The 12,579-nt window shown below is 46.9% G+C and overlaps 1 protein-coding gene across 1 annotated transcript in view; it reads left to right on the forward strand.

Annotated features, from left to right (window-relative positions):
• Positions 1–3,053: 3,053 nt before the first annotated feature.
• Positions 3,054–12,579, forward strand: part of SEC16B (SEC16 homolog B, endoplasmic reticulum export factor) — a 40,410-nt gene continuing 30,884 nt past the window's right edge. The window contains exons 1-7 of the mRNA XM_032318907.1: positions 3,054–3,220; positions 5,387–5,740; positions 7,482–7,594; positions 9,209–9,299; positions 9,977–10,085; positions 11,414–11,558; positions 12,078–12,229. Coding sequence (XP_032174798.1) covers positions 5,445–5,740; positions 7,482–7,594; positions 9,209–9,299; positions 9,977–10,085; positions 11,414–11,558; positions 12,078–12,229 — 906 coding nt within the window. The 5' untranslated portion in view covers positions 3,054–3,220; positions 5,387–5,444. The remainder of the gene's footprint in view (positions 3,221–5,386; positions 5,741–7,481; positions 7,595–9,208; positions 9,300–9,976; positions 10,086–11,413; positions 11,559–12,077; positions 12,230–12,579) is intronic.

Below are 12,579 nucleotides of genomic sequence, written 5' to 3' on the forward strand. Positions count from 1 at the left end.
TAATGTTAGTTGATATTTTTTCTTTAAAAATAACATGTTTATGGGGCACCTGGGTGACTTGGTGGGTTAAGCCGCTGCCTTCGGCTCGGTTCGTGATCTCAGGGTCCTGGGATCGAGTCCTGCATCAGGCTCTCTGCTCGGCGGGGAGCCTGCTTCCCTCTCTCTCTCTCTGCCTGCCTCTCCGTCTACTTGTGATTTCTCTCTGTCAAATAAATAAATAAAATCTTAAAAAAAAAATAAAAATAACATGTTTATTATAGAAGAGTTAGGAAAGATGGATAAGGAAGAAGAGAAAAATCCTCCACCATCCCATGATCCAGACAAATAATTACTGTTAACCTGTTGGAGAAGGCCTCTCAGTCTGTTTTCTAAAATTTTACTTTTAGTAAAGGAATGGGGTCAAGCTTGGGGTGCGTCTCCACCGCTGGGCTGTCTGTCCCTTGCAAGAGTAGGCAGTCACTAAATCGTAGCGCTCATGTATTCCTGGCCAGCCTGACCTGGAGCCAGGTGGGTGTTCACATCTATCAGCACTAGTCCTGTGGGGAGAGAGTAACAACATTACTAGCAGCGATGATACTCTTGTTAGACAGGTGTCAGACCAGGATAGTTGCTCCTATGTGAAGCAAGAATTTTGTCAGTGGCCTGGCATTTGGAAAGGGGCAGAGAGACTGAGAAAGGAAATTCACATCAATTTACCAGAGGCCTGGGCTCCAATTCCAGTGGAGAGTTGGAATGGAGAGCAGGAATTGGGCATGAGGACAGGACACCTAGAGAAGGGGATAATGTGAAGACTGTAGCTATTCTAGCATTTGGAAGACTATGGGATCATGCAAGGGCATTGCCACTAGGATTTGGGGTGACAGGACTAATTTTAGCCCACCTCTGGTGGGGACGAACTGCTATTGTACTATCTAGCTGTGCAGATTTGGTTAGAAACCAGGAGGAATTGAGCTGCTAGTTTGAAAGATTTAGTAACTGTAGGTACGTGGGGCTAGGAAAGGCAGAGGTTGATAAATTCCAAACCTTTGAAGCGGTGAGATCCCACCACGATCTATTTCATTCCATGACCCATATACTGTTGTCTGCCATATGTCGATATAGAATAATTAAAGCTAATTAAAATTAAGTTTGGTTGGTGAGTATTTGAAGAGTTTCATAATAACACTTAAGATGATTAGAGATGCTTTGGGATGTCACAAAAGGAACATTTGGAATAATTGGGCTAGATCTTTAAACCAGAGATGTGCAATGGAAGCTAGTAACAGAATGATAATTCTGTCGTTAAAAGAACACTGAATCAGGAAGGAGGACTTCGGGGTCATCCTTAGTATGCTGTTTAACTTTCCCTCTGAAATCAACAACCACCACCTTTCTTTGTAGTATTTGGGAGTTTCTGTGTAAATCCTCCCACCATGATGGATTGCAGGTATCAGTGGTTAACTACTGAATGTTCCTGAATGTTCCTAAGAACATTCCGGAATGTTCTTAATTCAGCTCTTGGAAGCTGGGTGCAATGTAACTTCAGGTTACCACTGCAATCCTGACCGAGCTTCCAGTTAGCTTTGTGGTCTTGGGTAAGTCACTTCACTTCTCAGGAACTTAGTTTTATCATAAACCAAGTGAAGTCACTAGAATAATCTCAAAGTCCCTTTCAGAGTTAACATTCCAGTAATGTTGCGAGCTGGTGCTCAGGACAGGACTAGCGTCGTGTCATTAGCCAAAAGAGTTACATCAGATTTTCAGGAATATTACCGTGATGTACTGGAAACATAATTGGATACATGGGTCTATGTCATAATCAGGCCTCTTTTGATTCCTGGAGCTAATGTGTGTGTCCTTCTCTAGTACCCCTTCTCAGGAGGATTAAAAATGGCAGAACAGCCAATGGCTTACCCGTGGGGGGTTTCTTACCTGTGATCAGAGACGCTATACCCAGCTGCCAGGCTGGCAGTCAGCTGAAGTCAGCCAAAGCTAGGAGTCAGCTGAAGGTCTGAGACAAAATCTTATAGCTTAGGTACATTACCTTCTCTGACCATGAGACCCACCAAGGTGGTCTTCCCCGGACTAGTAGTAACATGAGAGGTTAACTTTCTCCTGCTTCTTTAAGTCAAGGACTCTGTCTTTCATAGTTCTATGTCTCAAGTCCTGGCACATAATAAGCCCTCAGTAAGTGTTTGCTGAAAGAAAGAATAAGTGATTTGGGCCTTTTTAGAGCAAATTCTGAATTCTATCTATTTCCCTCCAGCTTTATTGAGATAGTTGAAATATAACATGATGCAAGCTTAAGGTATCTAACACGACGATGTGCCGAATTTTAAAACAGTGATTCAAAATCGGACATAAGCTTCTCTATGTTTGCCTGAAGAAATGCATTTTTAAAATGCAAACAATGATTTTCTTTTTGTAATAGAAAACTTCTCAATGCCTTTAGTTCAATCAATATCAGGCATTCATTTTGCCTTCTACCTGCCGCCACAACCAGAACCCAACAGAAAGAAAGAATAATGAGAAAACCCTGAACCAGATATACCAGGTGATTACACACCATTGAGGGCTCTGCCGCCCTCCTTAAAAGATTTTATTTATTTAAGAGAGAGTGAGAGAGGGGGGAGGGGCAGAGAGCGAAGCAGACTTCCTGCTGAGCAGTGAGCATGATGCGGGGCTCAATCCCAGGACCCTCAGACCAAGACCTGGGCCAAAGGCAGATGTTTAACCTACTGAGTCACCCAGGGCCCCCTTCCCCTTATCCGTCATCAAGAGAGGAGGAAACAGCCTCAGAGGATGAGCGTTAGAGCCCGCAGCAGCAGAGCCCTGAGTCAACACCCCAGAGGTGGTGCGCTTCTCCTGGCCAGGCTGCCTCAGGCTTTCTGCATTTCCTATCCATGCTGTCTCTGTTCATTGTTTGCTCTGGGACTTGGATGCAAGTGACATGGGCTCAGCCCCAGCCTCCCACAGGGTTCTGAGCAAATGCGCCCGGGCAGCCCTGTCCCCAACCAACCGACCAACCAAGGTAGTGGGGCTGGACTTTACCCTCGTGAATCAACTCTATGCAGGCTGGCGGTTGCAACAGACACCTGACAGGCTGGAGATCTGAAGGCCAGGTGAGTCTTGGTAGATGTGGCACCTGGACTTTGACATTCCCCAAGAGGAGAGAGACACTCTTGGGCCTGGAGGGTGCTGAAGGAAGCGGCACTGGAGGAATGGGGAAGCCATCGAGCAGGTGCGTGGGGACGCTAGCTCTTTTGCTCTCTTTGTCTCGACTGTGCTGTACTATCGGATTAGGAAAGGCAATTTCACCCTTGCTGGGACCAGGGAGGGTCACTTACAGGAATGCAAAAGTGTGGCTTGTCAATGTAGATTTGAGGTCTCCACTTTGAGAATCGTGGGTGCTTTTCATTTGGGGTCCTTAACGATAACCTGAGGTCTAACCTATGGGAGTTGATATGTCAGCGATTGATATGCAGTGATTTCTGCAATGAGATGGGGTATTGGGCCTCTGCGACTGAAGAAGGGCTATCTAGTGAAAAAATCCGGGGACAAGGCGAAAAAGGCTTCCTTCTTGTTGAGTTTACTTTTGTCCAAGTGGTATTAAATTCCATGGAAAGGCCCATGTACCCTTTCGCTGTGTTGGAGAATTTGGCTTTTGCTGGGATTTGCTGGAAAAGGCTTGCATGGCACCTGGCTGGTTTCAAGGGAGGGGGCTGACACAGGAAGGAAGGTATGAGTTTTTCTGAGCTCTAACTGGTCTTGAGGTAGAAAGCACTTCTCTTCTCTATGTTCTGTTCGCAGCTCTTGGCTCATAGCTGTGGACCCTGGGTTCACAGCTTTCAAGTCCAGTGAAATCTTGATTTCAACATATACCCTTTGACCTTATGTTCTGATACAATGTTTTTATGTTAGGTTGGGAGTTTCAGGAGTGGGAGCGAGTTAACTGTATTTGATCGGAATCTTTCAGCCTTAAACAGTTCCCACGAGAGAAAAAAACATGGGGTCTGACTGAGCTAATGTATTCTCCTGATGTAGGAGAATCCCCAAGTCACCAGTAAGGGCTAATGCGTGCTTTCTCTTTGAGACAGCTGCAGGCAGGTGCTCCTCTGTGATACAGGGGCAGAAGAACTTGGAGGACAACGTCTTCAGAGCTATTTCTCATCTTGAAAAATAAGTGGGGAAAATTAATTTGACGCTGGAAGACTTCCAGATTTAAAAATTTCCAGCTAGGTGAAGTGGTAAACCTGGCAATTCACAGACCTATACCCCTGGGGCTAATAATAAATTATATGTTAATAAAAAATAAAAAATTTAATAAAAAAAGTTCCCAGCTGGGAATATGACGGAGACATGGCTGTCTAGTTGGTCTTTAGAACAATCCCAAACTTGACTCTCTTGGAGGAGAGACAACCATGCCGCATTACAAAGCCTTGTTCTTCTAAGTGGTTAAGGATTCAGAAAAGAGGTCTCTTAAGGTCAATTTAAGCAGCTTCTTTTTGTTTGGGAAATGTCTTCATCCATTCGTACTGCCCTAGTTTATCTCTGGTAACACCAACTACTGTTAAAACGAAAAATTACTGTGTATCAGGCAGTGTGCTGGGTACTTTGCATAAGTTATCACTGACTCTGACAATATTCCTGCAAAGCTACCCATTCTATTTCTCAAGGAAATTGAGGGTTGAGAAAATTAACTGGTGAATAAGTGGCAGACTTAGGGTTTAAACTCTGGCTTAGCTCTCAGCTCACCTATTTCTCTGATAGCCGAGGGCTTCCACAGTAATTGCTGAAGGAATCATTGCTGATGGGATAAATAAACAAACATGTATTTAATTGGAATACTTTGCTAGTGTTTTGGAGCTTTATCTCTGCCTGTTCTCTGCCTCCCCTGCCTCCCACATCTATTGTTGCTCCAAAGACACTTTTTAGTTTTTAATGCAACATCAACATAATTGTCTAGCCTGTTATTTATTTATTTATTAAAGATTTAATTTATTTATTTGACAGACAGAGATCACAAGCAGGCAGAGAGGCAGGCAGAGAGAGAGGAGGAAGCAGATTCCCTGCTGAGCAGAGAGCCCGATGGAGGGCTCTATCCCAGGACCTTGGGATCATGACCTGAGCCGAAAGCAGAGGCTTTAACCCACTGAGCCACCCATGCACCCCTAGCCTGTTATTTATTTCGTGTATCTGCTTCACCTTTTTTCCAGACATGTCTATGTGTTTTGTTTTAGATAAAAGTTTTGGAAAAAAAAAAAAAAAGAAAAAAGAAACAAAGAAAAAAGAAAAAAAGATTTTGAGGACCATAGGTGCTTTTTTTTTTTTTTGCAAAACCTACTCAGTCATCATGTTTGGATATAAACCTAAATGGTGATTGTTTTGTTTTGTTTTTGGTCTGCAGGAAGAAGAAATAACTATACAACTGACTAAAAATACGAGGGAAATTCTGAGGGTCAAGGATGGAGTTTTGGGCTCCCCAGTGGCCACCACAGCCACGGGGGAGGCCCACAGCTCCAGCAAAGGATCCAGACCGAGGGCTTCAGAGAGAGGGAATTCATCGGGCCGTTCCTCACTCTTGGCACAATGGAGAGAGGTACCATCAGCGACAAGACACCCATAGGAGCCCCGCATCACAGCAGGACCCCAGGACAGACCACCAGCAGCCTCGTTATGCATCCAGGCCTGGGGAAAGGCCTTGGCCTGTGTCCGGGGCTGACTATTATGAAGGTGGTTATCCCGGCCAGTTGTATTCAAGGTATGGCTCTGGAGCTTGGAATTCACCCAACTCCTAAGTGCTTCTGAATAGATCGTTCCTTTCCTTCTTCCTTTTCCTTTTATTCCTGCTCTTTTTCTTCTAGTTCCTTCTCTACCCGATTACACGGACTTCCCTAAACACGTTCCTCTCCCAACCTGGAGTTCGGTGACTGTAAACAGTATTTCCCTCCTTGTTGTCCCCTCATGGGGCTTCTTAAAGAAGCGATGGCAGTGTGACTGGGGGCTGGGGCCAGGGCAGGGGGTAGAAAGAACGGCGGATTCAAGGCAGAAGATGACTCCCTCTTGCTCTGCGATTGCAAAAGGTAATATTTGTAGATTTCGGAAAAGTCTGTCCTAGAAATTCCTATAAAAAGTTCTTAGCGAAAAAAAAAAAAAAAGTTCTTAGCGTTGTGAGCGTTGACACCATCAGCACCAAGAAGAGACACAGTGCCTACAACAGAACTTAGGGTGTGATAGACCCCTGGAACAAATATGTGTTGGATGAATACAGGGGAACGTTTTAGAAAATGAAATCAACCTCAGAGAAAGCGGGTCTAAGGCTGCAGCCTCCAAGTTCAGAACAAAGAAATCTCAGTGAAGTAATTCTAGGAGAATCTGGAATTCCTGTTCCTGAATTTTTTTTTTAAAGATTTTATTTATTTATTTGACAGATAGAGGCAGGCAGAGAGAGAGGAGGAAGCATGCTCCCGCTGAGCAGAGAGCCCGACTCGGGGCTTGATCCCAAGACCCTGAGATCATGACCTGAGCTGAAGGCAGAGGCTCAACCCACTGAGCCACCCAGGTGCCCCCCTGTTCCTGAATTCTAATTGATAGCAGAGGATTTAATATTTTATGGAATATTAGAAGCCATCTATGTTTCACTTCGGCTTTTCCAAGTGAGGCGATATTCACCTGCCTACAGATTTAAGGTTGAAATTGTGACAGTTACTATAAAGCATTTGCTCCTGTGAAATACTAAAGAATTATTACTTGATAAAGAGACTAAAAACACAGCATTCCTTTCCCCAATCTTCTTGTAGTGAATTCTCAAAGGAAGGGATGTTAAGGGCAGAGGCAATAAAGGCGATCAGATTTAAGACAGTCCAACATGACTTCTTCATCCCATTTCCATCTGTACGTAACGTGCATGGGAATTACAGTGGCATATTGGACACCTACACAGTCATCTGAGGAAGGGGTATTCTAAGATAATATCATGACAGGGTAGGGACGCCTGGGTGGCTCAGTTGGTTGAACATCTGACTCCTGATTTTGGCTCAAGTCATGATCTTGGAGCTGTGAGATCAAGCCCTGCATTGGGCTCCGTGCTCAGTGTAGTGTCTGCTTGTCCTTCTCCCTCTGCTCTTCCCCCTACTTGCTCACTCTTTCTCTCAAACAAACAAACAAACAAATAAAATCTTAAAAAAAATCAGGGCAGGGTTTTCTAACATAACATCGTCACTTCGTTGGGTGTATTTGAGGAGAAGGAGGAGTCATGGGGAAGGAAAATGAGACGTTTGGCTATGGTTTTGCTATAAAAAGCCCAGCCTCGTTCTGAAACAAAGGCCCTACTCCTGCTCTGATTCTGGATCTTCTGTTTATAGGCTCTAGAATTAACTTGGTTTTAAAGCAGTTCTAGACTGAGGTCACAGTTCTGTCCTGTGAAGTTGTCAAGTCCTACACCGGTTTCTCTCTTTACCACACTCGCCCTTGACCAGCTGGCCTTCTTTGTGGTGTTTTAGGCCAGGCATCGAGGATCCGTATCGGAGCTATCATTCTCCAGCCCTAAGGGAAGAATATGCTTATGGAAATTATTACTATCATGGACACCCGCAGCAGCTTCTGGAAGAAAGAGGTATGCAGTAATCTTCAAGGAGCCCACGGGGCGACACAGCTGATCTGGTAGACGGGGCCTGCTCAGAGCCCACCTTGGCCAGCTGAAGTGGAATCCCTGTCCTCACTCACTTCTTTCGTGGTTGCAGAGGCCACAGCAGGTCACAGCAAAGACATTCCTGCTGGATGTCTTGAGGAGAAGAGACAGAAAGGAGTCATTTTTCTTTGTACGTGGTGGTGATAGTACTGGACCTACCATCACGTTAATGGGATTATAGCCAGTTTCCACTTCATCCACATTTTTTCTTCTACTCCTTATAGCCAAGTTTATAGTCTCTAACCAAGTAACAGTGAAGTCAATTCTCTTGTCTTTTTAATTTAAATTCAATTAACCAATATAGTACATCACTAGATTCAGAGGTAGTGCTCAGTAATTCATCAGCTGCATATAACACCCATGCCCGTGACATCATGTGCCCTCCTTAATGCCCATCACCCAGTTACCTCATCTCCCCTCGCACCTCCCCTTCCAAAAGCCTCAGTTTTTTCCCCAGAGTCAAGAGCCCCTCATGGTTTGTCTCCCTCTCTGATTTTATCACATTCAGTTTTCCCTCCTTTCCCCTATGGTCCTCTGCTCTATTTCTTATGTTCCACATATGAGCAAAACCATATGATGATTGTCTTTCTCTGATTGACTTATTTCACTTAACATAATCCCCTCCAGTCCCAGCCACGTCAATGTAAATGGTGGGTATCCATCCTTTCTGATGGCTAATATTCTATTGTATACATGAACCACATCTTCTTTATCTATTCATCTGTTGAAGGACATCTCAGCTTCCTCCACAGTGTGGCTGTGGTGGACACCGCTACTGTGAACACTGGGGTGCAGGTGCCCCTTTGTTTCACGACATCTCTAACTTTGGGGTAAATACCCAGCAGTGCAATTGCTGGGTCAGACAGTAGCTCTATTTTTAACTAGGGAAATCAGTTTTTTTTTTTTTTTTCTAATTTGATAGGGATCACAAGTAGGCAGGAAGGAAGGCAGAGTGAGAGGGAGAATCAGGCTCCCTGCTGAGCAGAGAGCCCATGTGGGGCTCGATCCCAGGACCTTGAGATCATGACCTGAGCCAAAGGCAGAGAGGCTTAACCCACTGAGACATCCAGGTCCTCCGGGAAATCAGTTCTTTTTTTTTTTTTGGGAAATCAGTTCTTAATAATGAAGTTGTCCAGTGTGCGGTTGGGCTGTGATGAGTCCCATCGTCACCGACCTTGAGGGTGGCCAATGTGCACCAACAGGAATTTATTCCCGTCACTGATAGTAAGGTTCTAGGGGTGTGCTCTTGGCAGTTTCTGACCTGACAGCCCAGGGAAACCTGTTTGCACACAGAACGCGCATCCACACGATCCCTGTGCTCTGACAGTTGTATGGAGCCCAGCTCATCGGTTCAGGACGGACTGAGGGGCGTGCCGTTGTGCTCCATCGTCAGCTCTCACTTCCCAATTGTATCCAATTTGGCGAATACGTTTTCATAGCCGCGGTGCTCCAATAACGGAGCTCCACGGCTTGTGGTCTCCCTGAACTTTTAGGAGCAGGAAGTGACCTGTCTTCATTTTGTTTTCTCTGAGGGTGCAGTGCCAAGGCAAGAGAGTCCTTATATCTGGCAGGAAGACCACCGAGATCAGAAGTACCTGACTGAGCAGCATCATGACAGCCGGAATAGTCTGTAAGTATGAAAGGAAAGGCCAGCTCAGCCCGGTGCGGCTGAACTCAGGCTTGGTTAGGCGGGTCTTACCCTGTCTGCTTCTGTCCCGACCACTGGGATGTGGAGCAGCCCAGGCCAGCTTTCAGTGGAGCCTTGACTTTGACGGACAGCATCCAAACTTGGGGTCATCTGAGCCCTGGTGAGGTTACTTGAGGTTCACCCTACAGGAGGGCCTTAATTCTATGTTGGCCTCAGAGCAGAGGAGGTCTTGTAAGTTTCCAGAATTGGGTTGAGGCTGAGGCTGGGGCATTTCTCTTCTGTGCACTCCAGTGCCCCAAGGATGGGATGTCCCCTGGGCTCTGGTGAGCAGAAAGGAGCCTTTTGCACAAGCACCTGCCTGGATGCCAGGAGGCCCGGTCCCTTTACCTCGCCAACCTAGCAGCTCTGATTTAAGTCAGTCCTGGATGTCTGGCTATAGGGACCAACCCTCCTCCGTGGACCCAGGAGCTCCTGTTTTTCTCATATTAGTAGATGGGGGGGTGGACAGGGAGTAAAGGGAGCAACACTTTTTTCCCTGTGGCACTCAGGCCAGCCTGACGCTGCCCACGCTTAGTAGCCCAGCAGCGTCCGTGGAGAGCAGCTCAGTTTTGCTGGCTAACCCAGGACCCCCCTTACCTGCTGCTGTCATTTTGCTGCAGATCCAAGGGTCAGAACACTTATAAAGACAGCGCTGCTTCTAACACTGGACAGGAGTGGCCTGGGGACCTAGTTCCGGAGAGTCTGCTACCTGGAACCCAGAAGGATAAGGTAGTCTGAAGTGACTTGGGGGCTGTGGGCTGTGGCAGTCACAACCGACACTGCGGCAGTGGCAGGGCGGGGCCCTTGGGATGGGATGTGTAGCAGCCAGCCCTCGGAGGGGTCCCACTCTCCCCTCTCTGCAGAGCCTCCCCTCAGACCTCCACCTTCTCCCTCCTCCCTGTTTCAGTCTTATGGGTCTGGGCCCTGATCTGGCCCTTTTGCATTTTTCTCAAATTGATTGGATCAGGAAGTGTCACCCAAGTCGCTCCAAGATGTGGGGCATGAGGAGAGGCTGTCATCAGTAACCCCAGGGGACAGGCATTTTGGTTTACCCAGGAAGTGGGACATTGCTAGAATCTTTTAATTCTAAGATACTGCAGAGACAGGATCTTGATTTTTGACAGTCATATTAATTTTGTTTTCATGATGCAATCTGTCTGCTTTTTTTTTTTTTTTTTTTAAGATTTTATGTATTTATTTGAAATAGAGAGAGAAGAGAGAGCACAAGCAGGGGTAGGGGCAGAGGCAGAGGGAGAAGATCTGGGATTGTGACCTGCACCAAAGGCAGATGCTTAACTGACTGAGCCACCCAAGAGCCCTGAGAGCTGTCTGTGTTTCGAGAACATTTTCATCTGTATACCTAACAATAGGGCAGGGCACACACCATGCAGTATATGCCTACAAGAACAGCAGCCACATGTAAGCACAACCTTTTACAGTGAGCAAAGAGCTTTCCTATCTATTGTTTATCCTCCCAGGATAAAATTCCATGAATTTCTTGTACACCTGTATCCCCAGGGAAAGCACAGAACCTAGAGCATAGTAGGTGCTCATTCAACAGTTGGTGAATGAATGCATGAAGAAGTACTGGAACTCTACCTACACAGGGCAGATGTGATTATATTACAGATGAGGGTGCTGAGCTCAGACAGCCCATGTCCTTCATCCAAGGTCACAGCTGGTGTTGACAAAGCTGGGGTTTGAAGATCTATTTATTTTACTTTTAAGCCATGTCTGCACCCACTGTGAGGATCACAACCTTAAGATCGAGAGTTGCATGATCTACTGACTGAGCCAGCCAGGAGCCCTGACAAAGCTGGGATTTGAATTCAGGTCCCCTGGCCTCAAGGTCTACACTCTTTCCACTAGGCCATCATTCATTTTTTTCACAAACTCCTTCAATTAAATGAGCACTTCTTTTCCTTGCGACACATCCACATTTGAGGTATTCCTTTGAAAGTTTCGATTTTGTTGCTTTGGAGGAACACACAGGAGGGCCATCTCTCTGAAAGTGCTGCTCATTCTTCCCATGTGTTTTGATTATCTGTAACTTCCAGCCACCCCTGGCCGACGAGTCCAACCTTCTGCAGCAGTATGAGTCTGGGCTCAGCTCCAGCGCCTACGAGCTCAGCCAGTACATGGGTGATGCCCCAGAGCTGTACGAGCCCAGAGAGCCGGCACCTTGGAGTCCAGATCAGGCCGGTGAGTACTGAACCATCGAAGGAGCTGGTGAAGTCTGGGGAGAAGAGGGCTGGGTGGCAACCTCGGGGGAAGTCACCCTCCCTCCGTCCTTCCGAGAGTGGCTCCCTGCCTCATCTACACGTGGCGGTCTCCTGGGCAGACAGGCCATTCTGGCTCCATTTCTCACCTTTTCTCTTGTACTGGAGGTTGCATCAGAGTGGATTCTTGGAAGGGAACACTGCTCCTAGCAGGGTCAGGCGGGGAGAGGCAGCACTGGAGATACCAGCCTCTTGCCACGATGGGGTGCCTGGGCCCCATGCTTTCCCATGTGGACCAAACCAATGAATCTCCACCTTGAATTCTGACATATTCTGAGAGGCTGAATTCTGACTTGGAGCACACTCCTTCTAATGACGCCACCTGCCCAGAGTCTTATCTTGGCCCAGGTGGGATCTAGATAGAAACACAGCCGCCGTGTCCTGCAGTCAGGACAAGCAGTCGCAGCAATGCTAACAGGGTGTGCCTGTGTCTGTTGGGCAGAGGCTGTCTCGGCGCCTGGTCCCAAGGATCCCATGAAGTTCTACATCCCCCATGTGCCTGTGAGTTTTGGGCCAGGAGGCCAGCTGGTGTGTGTGGGTCCCAGTTCTCCCAGAGATGGACAAACAGCCCTTGTAGAACTGCACAGCATGGAGGTGAGAGACATTCTATGTCCCAGGAAGCTGGCAAGCTGCCTTCTGGCTTCCTTTGCCTGAGCCTGGGCATCTCTGGGAATGGGGAGCTTTTGGGGGAACGGGGCCATGTACTGGTGAATGGGGGACTGTCTTGGGAAGGAAAGGGTGGGGATCTTCTTTCAGAGAAGTGATGCTAGGTTACGTTTCTCCTGAAATGGTGTTGGCTCCCTTTTGGCAACTGGAGGACTCCCTTTTGTCCTCCTGTGTCCTCCACAAGGCTCTAAGCCACATCATAGGACCATAACCATGGGTTCTGATATTGGATTTGGTGACAGGGGCTTTGGGTGGACGTAGTCTCAAACGCTAAATCT

The sequence above is a fragment of the Mustela erminea genome, chromosome 17 (genome assembly GCF_009829155.1).
Source record: "Mustela erminea isolate mMusErm1 chromosome 17, mMusErm1.Pri, whole genome shotgun sequence".
In the NCBI taxonomy this organism is placed as follows: Eukaryota; Metazoa; Chordata; class Mammalia; order Carnivora; family Mustelidae; genus Mustela; species Mustela erminea.